The 11,934-nt window shown below is 51.4% G+C and overlaps 1 protein-coding gene across 1 annotated transcript; it reads left to right on the top strand.

Moving 5' to 3' along the window:
• The first annotated feature begins 155 nt into the window (after positions 1-155).
• On the top strand, positions 156-7,767 carry LOC130909479 (microtubule-associated protein tau-like). The gene is made up of 9 exons (XM_057826024.1): positions 156-232; positions 2,700-2,737; positions 2,801-2,846; positions 2,913-3,166; positions 3,235-3,327; positions 3,393-3,485; positions 4,369-4,450; positions 4,522-4,628; positions 6,828-7,767. The coding sequence occupies exons 2-9, from the start codon at positions 2,714-2,716 to the stop codon at positions 7,026-7,028; spliced, it is 900 nt and encodes a 299-aa protein (XP_057682007.1). The 5' UTR covers positions 156-232; positions 2,700-2,713; the 3' UTR covers positions 7,029-7,767.
• The last annotated feature ends 4,167 nt before the right edge of the window (positions 7,768-11,934 follow it).

The raw sequence follows: 11,934 nt of genomic DNA, 5'->3' as shown, positions 1-11,934 counted from the left end.
TAAAGCAAGAAAAAAACATAGAATCTTTGTTTTTTCAAACGACCGTTTGATCGTAAAAAAAAAAAAAATCTTTGTTTGCACAGCAAATAGAAGGCCAGGCAGGAGCGGGGAGGGGGGCGTACCCAGTTTGCGTGTCAAGTCGGGCGCGCGCCCCCCAGCGGCGTGAGCGTGCACAGCGAGGAGGAGCCGTGCGTGCGCGCCAGCCGACACCACACGAGAGCCAGACGAGCAGGTAAGAACCCCGACCGACCGCATTTGTCACCCGACCGACCGAACCCAATGGCACGTCGACGTTGCACCTTGGAAGCGCGCGACTCGTTGGCACGTGCGCGCGTCGCGGCCCGGGTGTGCGATGACGCGTCCGGGCCGGGGCCGCAGACGTGGTAGGAGGCGCCCGCGACATGCGCCCTTTTCGCAAATGTCGCCGTCGTTCGGCTCGACGTGTTTTGGTTGAATTCGCCGTGCAGCGATAGGCGCGTGCACGCCGCATCCTTCGAGCAGGTTCTCCCGCCGTCGAGCGCGCGCGCGGCCCCTTTGTCTGGCGCGCGCTCGCGGTGGCCGCGCGGCCGGCCGGGGCTGCTTTATTCCAGAACACGCGAGCAGCGTCGCCCCCCCCCCCCCCCCCCCAATCCGTGCAAAGAATGGAGCAGAAGCGACCGACGACCGATCCGTTTGGACGGGGAGGGGCCGGGTCGGCGGCGATTCATCCATCCATCCATCCATCCATCCCGGTCTAGAGCCGTTTGGTCGTCTATCGCCGTGAACGGTGACCGCTCGCTACCGGCGCCCTCCCGTTTTCTTGGCTGAAGTTAATCTAAATGCATCGAAAAGTCAAGGAAAAACGCCACGCGGGAATACTAGGATGTTGACCCTAACCCTACGTGTATTCTTCCAGCTTAAATGGCCATTCATTTCTGTTGGCAGGATCACGAGCATGCAAGGTGATTTTCAACATCTATCTCATTGTTCAATGCATAAAGGAAACTATTTGCATAGAACTACCAGTCGCAGTAAGCTAGTAGTGGCACGCAGTTGGCAACCGGAGCGCACCCAAGTTACCGGTAACTACGACGAGAAGGCAAAGTTGAACTTCTAGTGAGGTCAAAGGTCAAGCTTGTCTCTTAAACATATGCTGGGGAAGAAATCCTTACCTTTGTGTGCACTGTGCAATGATATACTGTATGTAGTTTGTTTTCTTTTTTCAACTCATTGGGAGGTCCGGCTGACTAGCTGGCGCTCATTCATTCGCTGCCACTATTGATAAACTCATTGCAATTCACAGTAGAATGATGACCGAACGTCAGTCGTCGTCAATGGCGCTGAAAGACGGCGTCCGGCAAACAAAGGAGCTGAAATGGTGATGTCACTCTCCGAAGCGACGGCGGCCTTATGAAGCCGGACAGTGTCCCATTTAGCGGACAAAACAGCCATTGAAGCTTCGCGACAACGAATCCAAACAAGAAGATGCTGGCCCGTTAGCCCGCGAGCCGCCACGACAAAGCCGGAACTCGGCCGTTCTTAACCGCGGGGGTGGGAGGTCGAGTCGACATACTGTACGTGTGATACCGATCGATCGACAGTCGGTTATTTCGGAGGCCAAAGTGACCGATCGCTCCCTATACGGAGCGGTCCCGCAGGAGAGCTCCTCGGGATCTGCCGTCGCCGCCCGCTCCTCTTTGCGCTCTGTTGATTCGGACCCCCGGCGGGAAACGAGAGCGGCCGTAACAATACTCCAAAAAAATACTCGATATACCATTGTTGATACCTTATAAAACTAAAAAAAAATTTGCGGGAGAAACTGGGTGGGTGTTTCTCCACTGGTCACTATTTTTGACCAAATCAAAAAATGTCTGGTTGTGAATTCTCATCTTTGAGCGCCACAGACGGTGCAAGACATTCATTGTAAAGGAATTCTAACGCCGTCCGTGGCAGCCGATGAGTTAACGAGGAAAATGCCAAAGTATTCTCCGTGAGGAGCGCTTCGAAACAAGCGATCCGCCTTCCTCGCAGATGACGTCACGGCGGTTTAGAAACGTCGAGGGTCGCGCGCGGTGACCTTTGCTGGAGTATTTACGTTCACGGTTACCACGGCGACCGGCCAGAAGGGCGTCCCGCACGCTGCAGAAAAGCCGACACTTTAGTTTGGCTTCTCCCCAAATAGTTGTGCTGCTGCTAAAGAAACCAGCAGAAAGGAAAATAGTATGAAACGGCGGGGGGGGGGGGGGGGGGGGCGGCCAACCCGCCTTCTCATACTTTTGAGTAGTATTTTCCTTAGACCTCCTGTATGAGCCCCCGTCACGGGCACCCGTGAGTTTATTTTGGGGGGGGGGGCTATTTTGGGGATGTAAGCCGACTCGGGCGGTGTCTGTTCGCTTCTGAGGTGATGCCGCTAGCTCCCGGGCAAGCCGGCGACGTCCCATCTCACGTGTTCCGCCGGCACCGTCTACCTGAACCCCGTGCCAAAGGCACAGGGGACGCCCGCCCCCTTTGGCGCCGGGCCCGGTCCGCGTGACGCTCGTCTTAAGACCGCCGCCTCGCTCGCACGATAAGCCGCAGGTTCAATTGCTGGCCGAGACCGGCTCAAACGTCTCCGTAGCGCTCATTTTTCAGCACCGTCCAAAGCGTCCGTCCGGCTCGGCAGGAGTCGAGGTGCAAAAATAGGTAACGCCGGCGCGTCGGACCTCCGCTTTGTCTCGCAGCTCACGTCGCCGAGATGGACAACGACGCCGCGGAGAAGGTACGTGACGGCGCCCGCGACGGGAACCCGTCCTCGCCGGCCTTTGACGCTCTGTCACCGCAGAAGTCGCGAGCTCCCGCCGTCAAAACCTCAGCCGGAGGTCAGCCGGGTAAGTGCCGCGCGGCGCCCGATACGGCGGCGGCGTGACCGACGGGCGTCCCGCTCTCCCACGCAGACGCCGCCAGCGGGCAGAGCAGCCCCGGGACGCCCAAGTCGCCTTCCGGCCAGACGCCCCCCACCAAAGCGGCGGGCGACGCCCACAAGGTGAAGAAGGTGGCGGTGGTGCGGAGTTCCCCCAAGTCGCCCGGCTCCCTCAAGACGCGACCTCCGGGCTCCCTGGCCGCCGCCCCGCCCATGCCCGACCTCAAGACGGTCAAGTCCAAGATCGGATCCACCAAAAACCTCAAACACCAGCCGGGCGGCGGGAACGTGAGTGGGGGGCGGCCGCCGTCGGAGAAGCGGCGCCGAGAGCTGGCGTCGTCGCTGCTGTTTTGCAGGTGCAGATCCTGGACCAGAAGGTGGACTATAGCAACGTGCAGTCCAAATGCGGCTCCAAGGCCAACATCAAGCACGTGCCCGGCGGCGGCAACGTGAGTCGCCTCCGCCGCCCTGACTTTTTACACGGTCAAAAGCGGCCTTCCTCCTTGTCGCCTAGGTTCAAATCCTGGACAAGAAGCTGGACCTGACGAGCGTCCAATCGCGCTGCGGCTCCAAAGACAACATCAAGCACACGCCGGGAGGCGGCAAGGTGAGACCGGGCCCGGGTGACAAAAGTAGAACGGAAGGAACGCGAGGGTCCCCTTTTCCGCGGCGTGCTCCGCTTCCCGTGTGGTTGGTAACTGCCATCTGTGGCGTATTCCAGGTTGAAATTGTGGACAAGAAGTTGGACTTGAGCAACGTGCGTTCCCGCTGCGGTTCCAAAGATAATATTAAACACGTCCCCGGTGGCGGCAACGTGAGTAGCTGGGTGCTGCCGGAGAAAATCCTTTAGCGGAGCGCCCCGTCCAGTCCCCTCCCGTCCCGCCCCTAATGCACCCCCGGGGACCGTTTCTAAAAGTGCTCCTTGTGTGTTCGTCGTGTGACATCACCGTGACGACTAGTGTTGCACCCATACTGCCACCTGGCTGCACCGATACCACGGTGTTGTTTTTTTTAAAAACATCTATGATTTTTCCTACCCATGCTCATGTCACCAATGTTTATAAAACTACAAATCCTCTCTAGTAATACTGTTTGACATGTACATTTATCCATCATTTAAAAATTCCTTTTCTTTTCGCATTGATTGTCCTTGGCCGTCTTGGGAAGGGCGACGAGCGCTTTTTTTTTTTTCTTTAAACCATAGCTCATCTCGGCTAGCACGACCGGCGGTCGGAAGCTAAATCGCAAAGTACATATTGCGCAGCGTCGGCGCGTTTAGCGCTCCCCGATACCGAAGCCGTCATTTAAATGCAGTTTCGGGGCCCCTTCCGACACCGGTATCGGTGCAACACTGGCGCCGCCCTAACGTTCTTTCGCCCTGCGGACGTCCCCGATGTCACGGCGTCTAACCGAATGCGGGCACACGCGCTTCGGCGACAAATTCCGCGACGCTTTGCCGAATGTGGACGTTTCTCGCGTTCTCCCCTCAGGTCCAAATCGTCCACAAAAAGGTGGACGTGAGCAGCGTGGCGTCCAAGTGCGGCTCTAAAGACAACATCCATCACAAGCCAGGTGACCTCCTCGCTCGCACCTCACCTCACCTCACCCGATCCGTTTGACATTATTGCGGACGTGTTCGCCAGGCGGAGGCAACGTGGAGATTAAAAACGAGAAGCTGGAGTTCAAAGTTCAGTCCAAGGTGGGCTCCCTTTGCAACATCAATCACGTCCCGGGAGGAGGACAGAAAAAGGTAGAGAACCTCATCGTTTCCTTTGCTTGGACTCTTTCTTCACCAAAATCAACTTAAGCCAAAAAGCTAAATACCATACAAACTGGCAAAACCATTTTTGATAGTACACGAAAACAGATGTGCAATAATAATGCAAGTACTGAGACGAGAACTGAAGGAGTGGCCCCCGAGCCGCGGTGCCGTCGTTGTGGATGTGCTTTTTCTTTTTTTTTTAAAACTCCCCCGCCCCATCATCTTTTCATTTTTACGCTTATGATTTCATTTAAATTTGTTTTCTGTTGACTCCATCGCCTATTATTTTTGTTGCACGTGTCCATCATCCCGCCCTCCCCCACCCGATCGAACCGGCGTAGCGAGCGGCCAAGGGGAAGGAGGGCGAGCGGAGCCCCTCGGACGGCCCCTCCCCTCCCCCGCTCACCTGCCAAGACGAAGAACGCCAGTAAGTACCGGCACGTCGTCGGGGGTTCCTCTCCGGTCATTGTCTCGCTTCAATGACGGCGATACAAACGTACCGGGCGTCCGTTAGCGGCATCTCGGGGTTAACGGCCGGCCCGTTGGCGGCGACCGCAAATTGCGCCGGGTGGGCCGAGTGTCCGTCTGCGGCTCGCGTCCGGAAAAGGGGGCGTCGGGCCGTACGTCGCGACACAGCGCTAACGATTCTCTTAAAACACGTGGCAACAAAGCGGCGACGGTCACGTAGCTTGTATAAACAATTTGCACGTTGGCCAACTAACTTGCTTTCCCCTAGCTCCTGCTAGATGCCTCGTTGACGGGAGCCGCGCTAGAGGTGAGCGTTCCAAATAGGTTACAGGCTAGGTCAGGGGTCCCCAAACGTTTTCCACTGAGGGCCACATAAACTTTTCCCTTCTCTGATGAGGGGCCGGGGTCAGTTTGTAACAGAAAAAGTGTGACGATTGCAGGAGTGCCTAAATGTATTGTTTTTCAGAAAGCCACAATCAAATAACCCTTCCTGGATTCTTCACGGAACAAAAGTAAGTAATATAATATAATAATAATAAAAATAACACTATTAATTAAATAGATAATAACCAAATAACCCTCTCTGGGTTCGTCACAGAAAAAGCCAGGAAATAAATAACAAGTATAAAAAAAAAAAATTGTTCAGGGGGCCTGACCAAATGTGGGGGCGAGCCGTATCCGGCCCGCCGGCCATAGTTTGGGGAACCCTGGGCTAGTTCATACCCACGCTTTGCTAGCTAGTGTTGAAGTGTGGTGGTTGAGGTTAGGATTAGCTCCAGACTCATCTGAGTAGATTTGTGTACGTCGCCTTCTAGTGGTCACTGGGGTGTTTGCACACTTATAGCAGCCTGGAGTCAGTCAATGTAAACCAGTGGTCTCAAACCGGTCCTCAAAGGGCCGCAGGGGGTACTGGATTTCATTCCAACCAAACGAGACAAATACCTTTTCACCAATCTGGTTTCTTACAAGTGTAATCAGTTGATTGCAATCAGGTGCTGCTTATGTTAGTAGAAACCTCATTGGTTGAACTGTTTGTGCTGGATCTGTTGGAACAAAAACCAGGACACACTGCGGCCCTTTGTGGAGTCGGTTTGAGACCGCTGACGTAAACGGTAACATTTGCCGCTGTAGGTGGCACGAATCAGCAAAAGTGGGCGGGGTGCTTCCGATCGTTTTGCTCAGATTGGTCAATAGTCCACATGACAGGAGGACGGGGGCGTGGGAAAGCTTAGCCCATAGACCTAACCTCATATAGGCCTCCCATCAATTTTGCCGAGGTTCCGCTAGCTCGCGTTAACAGGAGAGCACTTGGGGTTAGGGACACAAAATTGCTTAGCGATAGACCACGTGTCAGGGGAATGGTTGGGGTTAAGGTTAGCGTAGAACCTATACATAACGCTTACCTCAAACACGACCCCGTCAACGGCAGTTAGCTTCCGCTAGCGAGTGTTGACGAGGGCGTGGGTAAAGGTTACAAATAGGTTATAGGCTAACCTCAACCGAACAGCACGGGTCAGGGGAAGCCATCTCCCACTAGCCGGCGTTGACGAGGGCACGGGTTAGGAAGTCGTGTTGACTCTAGAGCGTTTTCCGGAGACGCCCCCGTTTCCCGTCTCGCGAGCTGCGGACAGAGCCCTCCGGGCAAATTTGAGGGAGGGAACGGGACGAAGCGGCTCGGCACGCCCGGGAGCCTGATCCGCCTTTCGTGCGCGTTTCCAGATCGAAAGCCACAAGCTGAACTTCCGCGAGAGCGCCAAGGCGCGCACGGACCACGGCGCGGAGATCGTCTCGCTGGAGGACTCGCCCACCGGGCAGCTCAGCGCCGTCTCGTCGTCCGGCAGCCTCAACATGGCCGACCCGCCGCAGCTGTCCACGCTGGCCGACCGGGTCAGCGCCTCGCTGGCCCAGCAGGGGCTGTGAGGCCCTTCGCCCGTCCGCGCTCACCTCCCGTCCTTCTTCTCACCGGACTTTTTTTTTTCCCCCTCGCCTTGCCGCCAATCACCCGCGCGTCACGTCAGGGCGCGGGCGTCGACGGCAAAAAAAGGCCCGCCGCCTGTCCGTTAGACGCCCCGCCTTCCGTCCGCGCCGGGGATCTCTTCAAATCTCACATTTTTTTCTTACCGGAAGTTTGGCACTTTGGCGTCCGCGTTTGACGGAAACGTCGGCTCGGCTTCTCTCCTCTTCTGGCGCGGGGAGGGCGATTTTCGCTTTTCGCCCGCCAAACGAGCGCTAAACAGTGTTTGACGAGCCGGGATTTTGACCCGAGTGGCCCACTTTTGGCTTTTGTGCGGAATATCTGTTTCGAGTTTGAGTCCGCCGCCTGGATCGGTGCTTCCTTTTTTGGCCGCATACAGTATTTGCTGTAAACGTCACCACTTCCCGTACCGAAGTGTGGTTTTCCCACGCCCGGCTGCTGGGCGGGAATGTCCGATGCAGGGTAATGCCACTTTTGTCCACCGCGTGTCGTGTTTTCTTACGAGCTGCATGCTAACTTCTTCTATTGTGTCACCGGAAGACGGGCGAGCGGGCGGGCCGTCGGCCACTTTCCGTCGTAACCCTAATCCTGGCGCTGTACGGACTAGCGCTTCAAATGTGATGCTTGTTATTGTGCATTTAACGTATGTTTGTGTTTGACAATAAATGCTACTCGTTCCACCGAGCCGTCTGTAGTCTTTTTTTTTTCGTCAACCGAGGACTTTTGGGGAGCGTGCGCGACTGAAACACGTTTGCGACCGGTCTTGCTGGTACAGAAACTGGCGTATGCTGGATTTCTTAGCAAATGCGGCCCTAAATTTGGCACGCGAGTACAACTCCCCCGATTTTGAGGATACGCCGGTAGCGAGTCCTGATCCGATATCACGGAAATGTATTGAGAAAGAAAAAAAATCACATCCTAATGCCCCACCTAGTGCTATCACAACATCGTAGCCATACGAAAATGAAGGGGGGCCAGTTCAGCACCAAATAAGGCCGCAAACAAATGCCATTTAAATATTTAGTTTTACATGAAGTGATATAAAGTTGGTCTTCCAATCTGATAAATGAAGTTCTTTTGGTTGTGATTTTCCTGGCTTTTTTGCTGTCGCCAGCCAGCCAGCCAGCCTTCTTTTTCAGTGTTTTCCCCTGGAGTATTTAATGGCTCGTAGCCCTTAACCGATTGCGTGCCATTGACAGTTTCGTGCATTGTCCGCTGGGAAGGCCGGTCACGTTTCACCTCTAAAAATGACGCGATCGGGCGCCGATTTCCTATGGCGTCGGGGACATCCTTCGTTTAAATGTAGCCGTACCCATGCGCGGCCACGTCGAAAGGGGCGAAGTTCCCGTCAAATTTCATGCATTGAGATGCATTCCTCAATTTGATCCACGACCGCATCGGCTATTTACTCAGCGGGTGCCATTGACGGTGCCAGACGTCCAATCCGTTCGAAGTGGGCACGGGCTTCTGGCCGTACCTAGAAGATGGCAGCTGAGCAGAGTTCATTGGCTCAGGTTAGGCTGATTCCCAGAGTGTGACGTGACCGACTATTTGCCACCATTTGTCCAGGTTTTTCTAAGACATATGTACCGTATTCTAAAAAAGGTATAAAAATGGAGTCGACATGAAGACAATGTACTCAATTAGACGTCTGAAGAACTTACAAGACAGTATAGGTCGGTCTCGCAGTTTCTTCAATCTTTTTTCCATTGAAATGTGTCTTCATGGCCTTTTTTCAAGTTGACATGAACGCAGATTTGTGGAGCACAAGAACTACAATAGATCGACGTCTCCAGTTAGATGACTGCAGTTTCAACTGATTTTGAAAAAATACAACATTTCAATTCAGGCTGGACGTTTTGACTTGCAGATTATTTCATAGGCTACAGTGAATTACGCATTAAAAAAATCATTAGTATGGCAAATCAAAGTGTAAGACAAGTTTCCCGAGCAAAACATGGGCGGCGCCTTCTTGGAAAATTTCTGCCCCGAACTTCCGGTTAAGTCAAAAGATTGAGTGTCGGTCGAAGTTAGCAGCGTGTTGACCAAGTCAAAATCAAATCCCACCGATTCTCCAAAATTGGATTTATCACAACGTAAATGAGGGTCCGGGACTTTCTGCGCTGTGCCGACTCATGGAAGCGCCTAAATAAACGGTTTGAAGGGGAATGTTTTTATCACCGACCAGCTCCAAAGCACCACTGCGGACGTACCCCGCCATACGCCTTACATCCCAAACCGGCAGCAGACAATATTTCAAGAATGTGAATGGCTTCTCTAAACTTAACATTCTCTGTTTGTTCTCATCACTTAGTTGTTAAGAAACTCACCAAAAAACATCCTTTGGTCGTGTAGTAGGAGCTAGTAAACTCATTGGATGCGTTGCATAAAAGGCGGTATGTGGAAAAGCTTCAGTTTATCCATTCACCAGATCCATATTTGATGCCTAAATCGATGTTTTTCGACCCGCTGTCTTCGCCTGACATCTGCTAGCTACCCTGATATTTACAACTATCTTGTCCACACAAAATCAGCCTTTTCTCACGAAAGTTTGAAAAACTTTAAGAGCTTGGAGGCTAATAAATACTTCATTGCTGGTTGGGTGAAACAGGTCCTCGTCCACGAAAATTCGGCAGGAATCTATCGTGTGCTCGGGAAGGTGAGTTAGGAAATTTCAATTCAAAATCTTTTGTTCTTGCTAACATCCACTGTCAAGTCTAATGTATTTCATGTCATTTGTCAATGGAGCTAGGGCTTTTAATGTTTATATGGTTTAGCAATAGCACTCTCACTACATACCTACATAATACGTAATAAATACAAAGTGTGATAGCACTACTCCAGATTGTCCCTAGTTGAATTTTCTTTGGGGCTTTTGACCTCAATAGTGAAATTGTAAATTATTGTATGACAACTGTCTGATTATCCCCTTATAATTATATATTTTCAGGTAGTTCATTCACAACGTCTGAGTGTATGTTGTCGGCGATTAGCCTAGCAATGATCTTAATTGTGCTTGTCAGCCCAAAACCCTCTAAATATATATTAAATGCATTTTACCAGATATAAAATGACTACTACATAATCTGTGGTAGTCGTTTGGAGCCCAGTTTTCTCGTCGAATTGCAGCAGTCAATCTCAGTCTCCTCTCCAGGTCTCTCGGAATACGGTAGAACTTCAAGTCTCTCCGTCTATCTTCTCTGTTACTGCAACTGACCGCCACACACGCCTTCACCATTTTGACTATTAATGTTAACGAGCAGAAAAACATGCCATAATAGGAGGAATTTACGAAGCGCTAATGCATTAACATGACGAGTATACGGACAACATGGCGCGGGGGCGTGACTGTGACGTCACGTGAGTACGGTCTATCGCTGTCAATGGCAACCGTGATTTTTCATTTCATTTCAAATGCACGGATGCTAATTGCCATTTCGGAATAGATTATCAAGCAATTCGCTTGGAATGTTGCCTCTCCCGCTCCGTAAAATCCAAGGGCACAACAGCCAGCAGAGGGCGCCTCCGCATCGTTCAAAAAGTGAGATGACATGACATTTGCGATTCGCGCGATTTTAGGACGAACCGTATAACAGGCTTCACTAAATCCGGACCTCGGTGCCACTTTTCCTGTCGTGTTTTCCACGTCTCTCCCCTAACACACCTGAATCTAATGATTATGTCATCAGCAACCTCTCCAGAGGTCTGATCATTTGTATTCAGGTGTGTTGGAGGGAGACATGGAAAACACGAGAGGAATAATGGCACCGAGGTCCGGATTTAGTGAAGCCTGCCGTATAACAATTTACAGAAACCTTCTACCGTCACTTGAAACGGAACCAGTGTTCATTTGCCACCAACGTCTAGTGCCGTCCACGGCAGCCAATGAGGTGAAGAAAAAGATGTTCTTCCTTGTCCGAGACATCCTACCACCAGTGAGTTTATTAGTAGTTATCTGGGTCTTCCAAACAGTAACATTCAATTTTGAATTTTTTTTTGGAATGGGATTTCTTTGGCCCGAACCGTTTGACCGATCGGCAACATTCAAATATCAAAACGACCGGAATTTTCACGTGATGCAGGTAATTTTTCGAACGACTTCAAAAAATTTAATGTTCGCCCGTAAATGTTTTTTTTTTTTAATTCAAAATGTTGACCAAATCACATCATTTGGACATAAAAAATTTCAAGACTGTGATGTGCATAATAGTTGTATGCAGAATTTGGAAAAAAAATTAACTTTTTCCCGGAAATTTGCCCAAAACTTTCCAATTCATTTTTAATGGGATGCAACGTTTAAATTTCCAGTTGAATTTACATTGCATTGACGGCCATGTCTGTCTTATCTATTGATGCCAATGTACTTGGACTCCATTGACGCATATATATATATATATATAAGTTGGTGCCATTGACGGCCACGGACGTCCAAATTTCCCATTCATTTGCAATGGCAGAAAAAAAAAGAAAGAAAATAACCTCCCCAAATCAACTGGAAATGACCAGATATCAATCGGACGTGCCGCCCAAATGTCCCTGATGCCACTGACGTCCATATTTCCCCATTCATTTCCAATAGCATTAACATTAAACTGCGGCCAATTTAGTCTGATGCCATTGACGGGCATGGACGTCCAAATTTCCCATTCATTTTCAATGGCAAAAAAAACAAATGTCCCCAAACCAACAGGAAATGACCAAATTATCAATAGGATGTGTCCCCTAAATGACCTAATATGACTAGGACACGCCCCCTAAATGTCCCCAAATGACCTGATATGACCAGGACACCCCCCTCAAATGTCCCCAAACCAACAGGAAGTGACCTGATATTGTCCCTGAATGTCCCCA

Source organism: Corythoichthys intestinalis, chromosome 21 (assembly GCF_030265065.1).
Source record: "Corythoichthys intestinalis isolate RoL2023-P3 chromosome 21, ASM3026506v1, whole genome shotgun sequence".
Taxonomy (NCBI): domain Eukaryota; kingdom Metazoa; phylum Chordata; class Actinopteri; order Syngnathiformes; family Syngnathidae; genus Corythoichthys; species Corythoichthys intestinalis.
The sequence above is the reverse complement of the archived record's forward strand: the minus strand, read 5'-3'. Positions and strand labels throughout refer to the sequence as shown.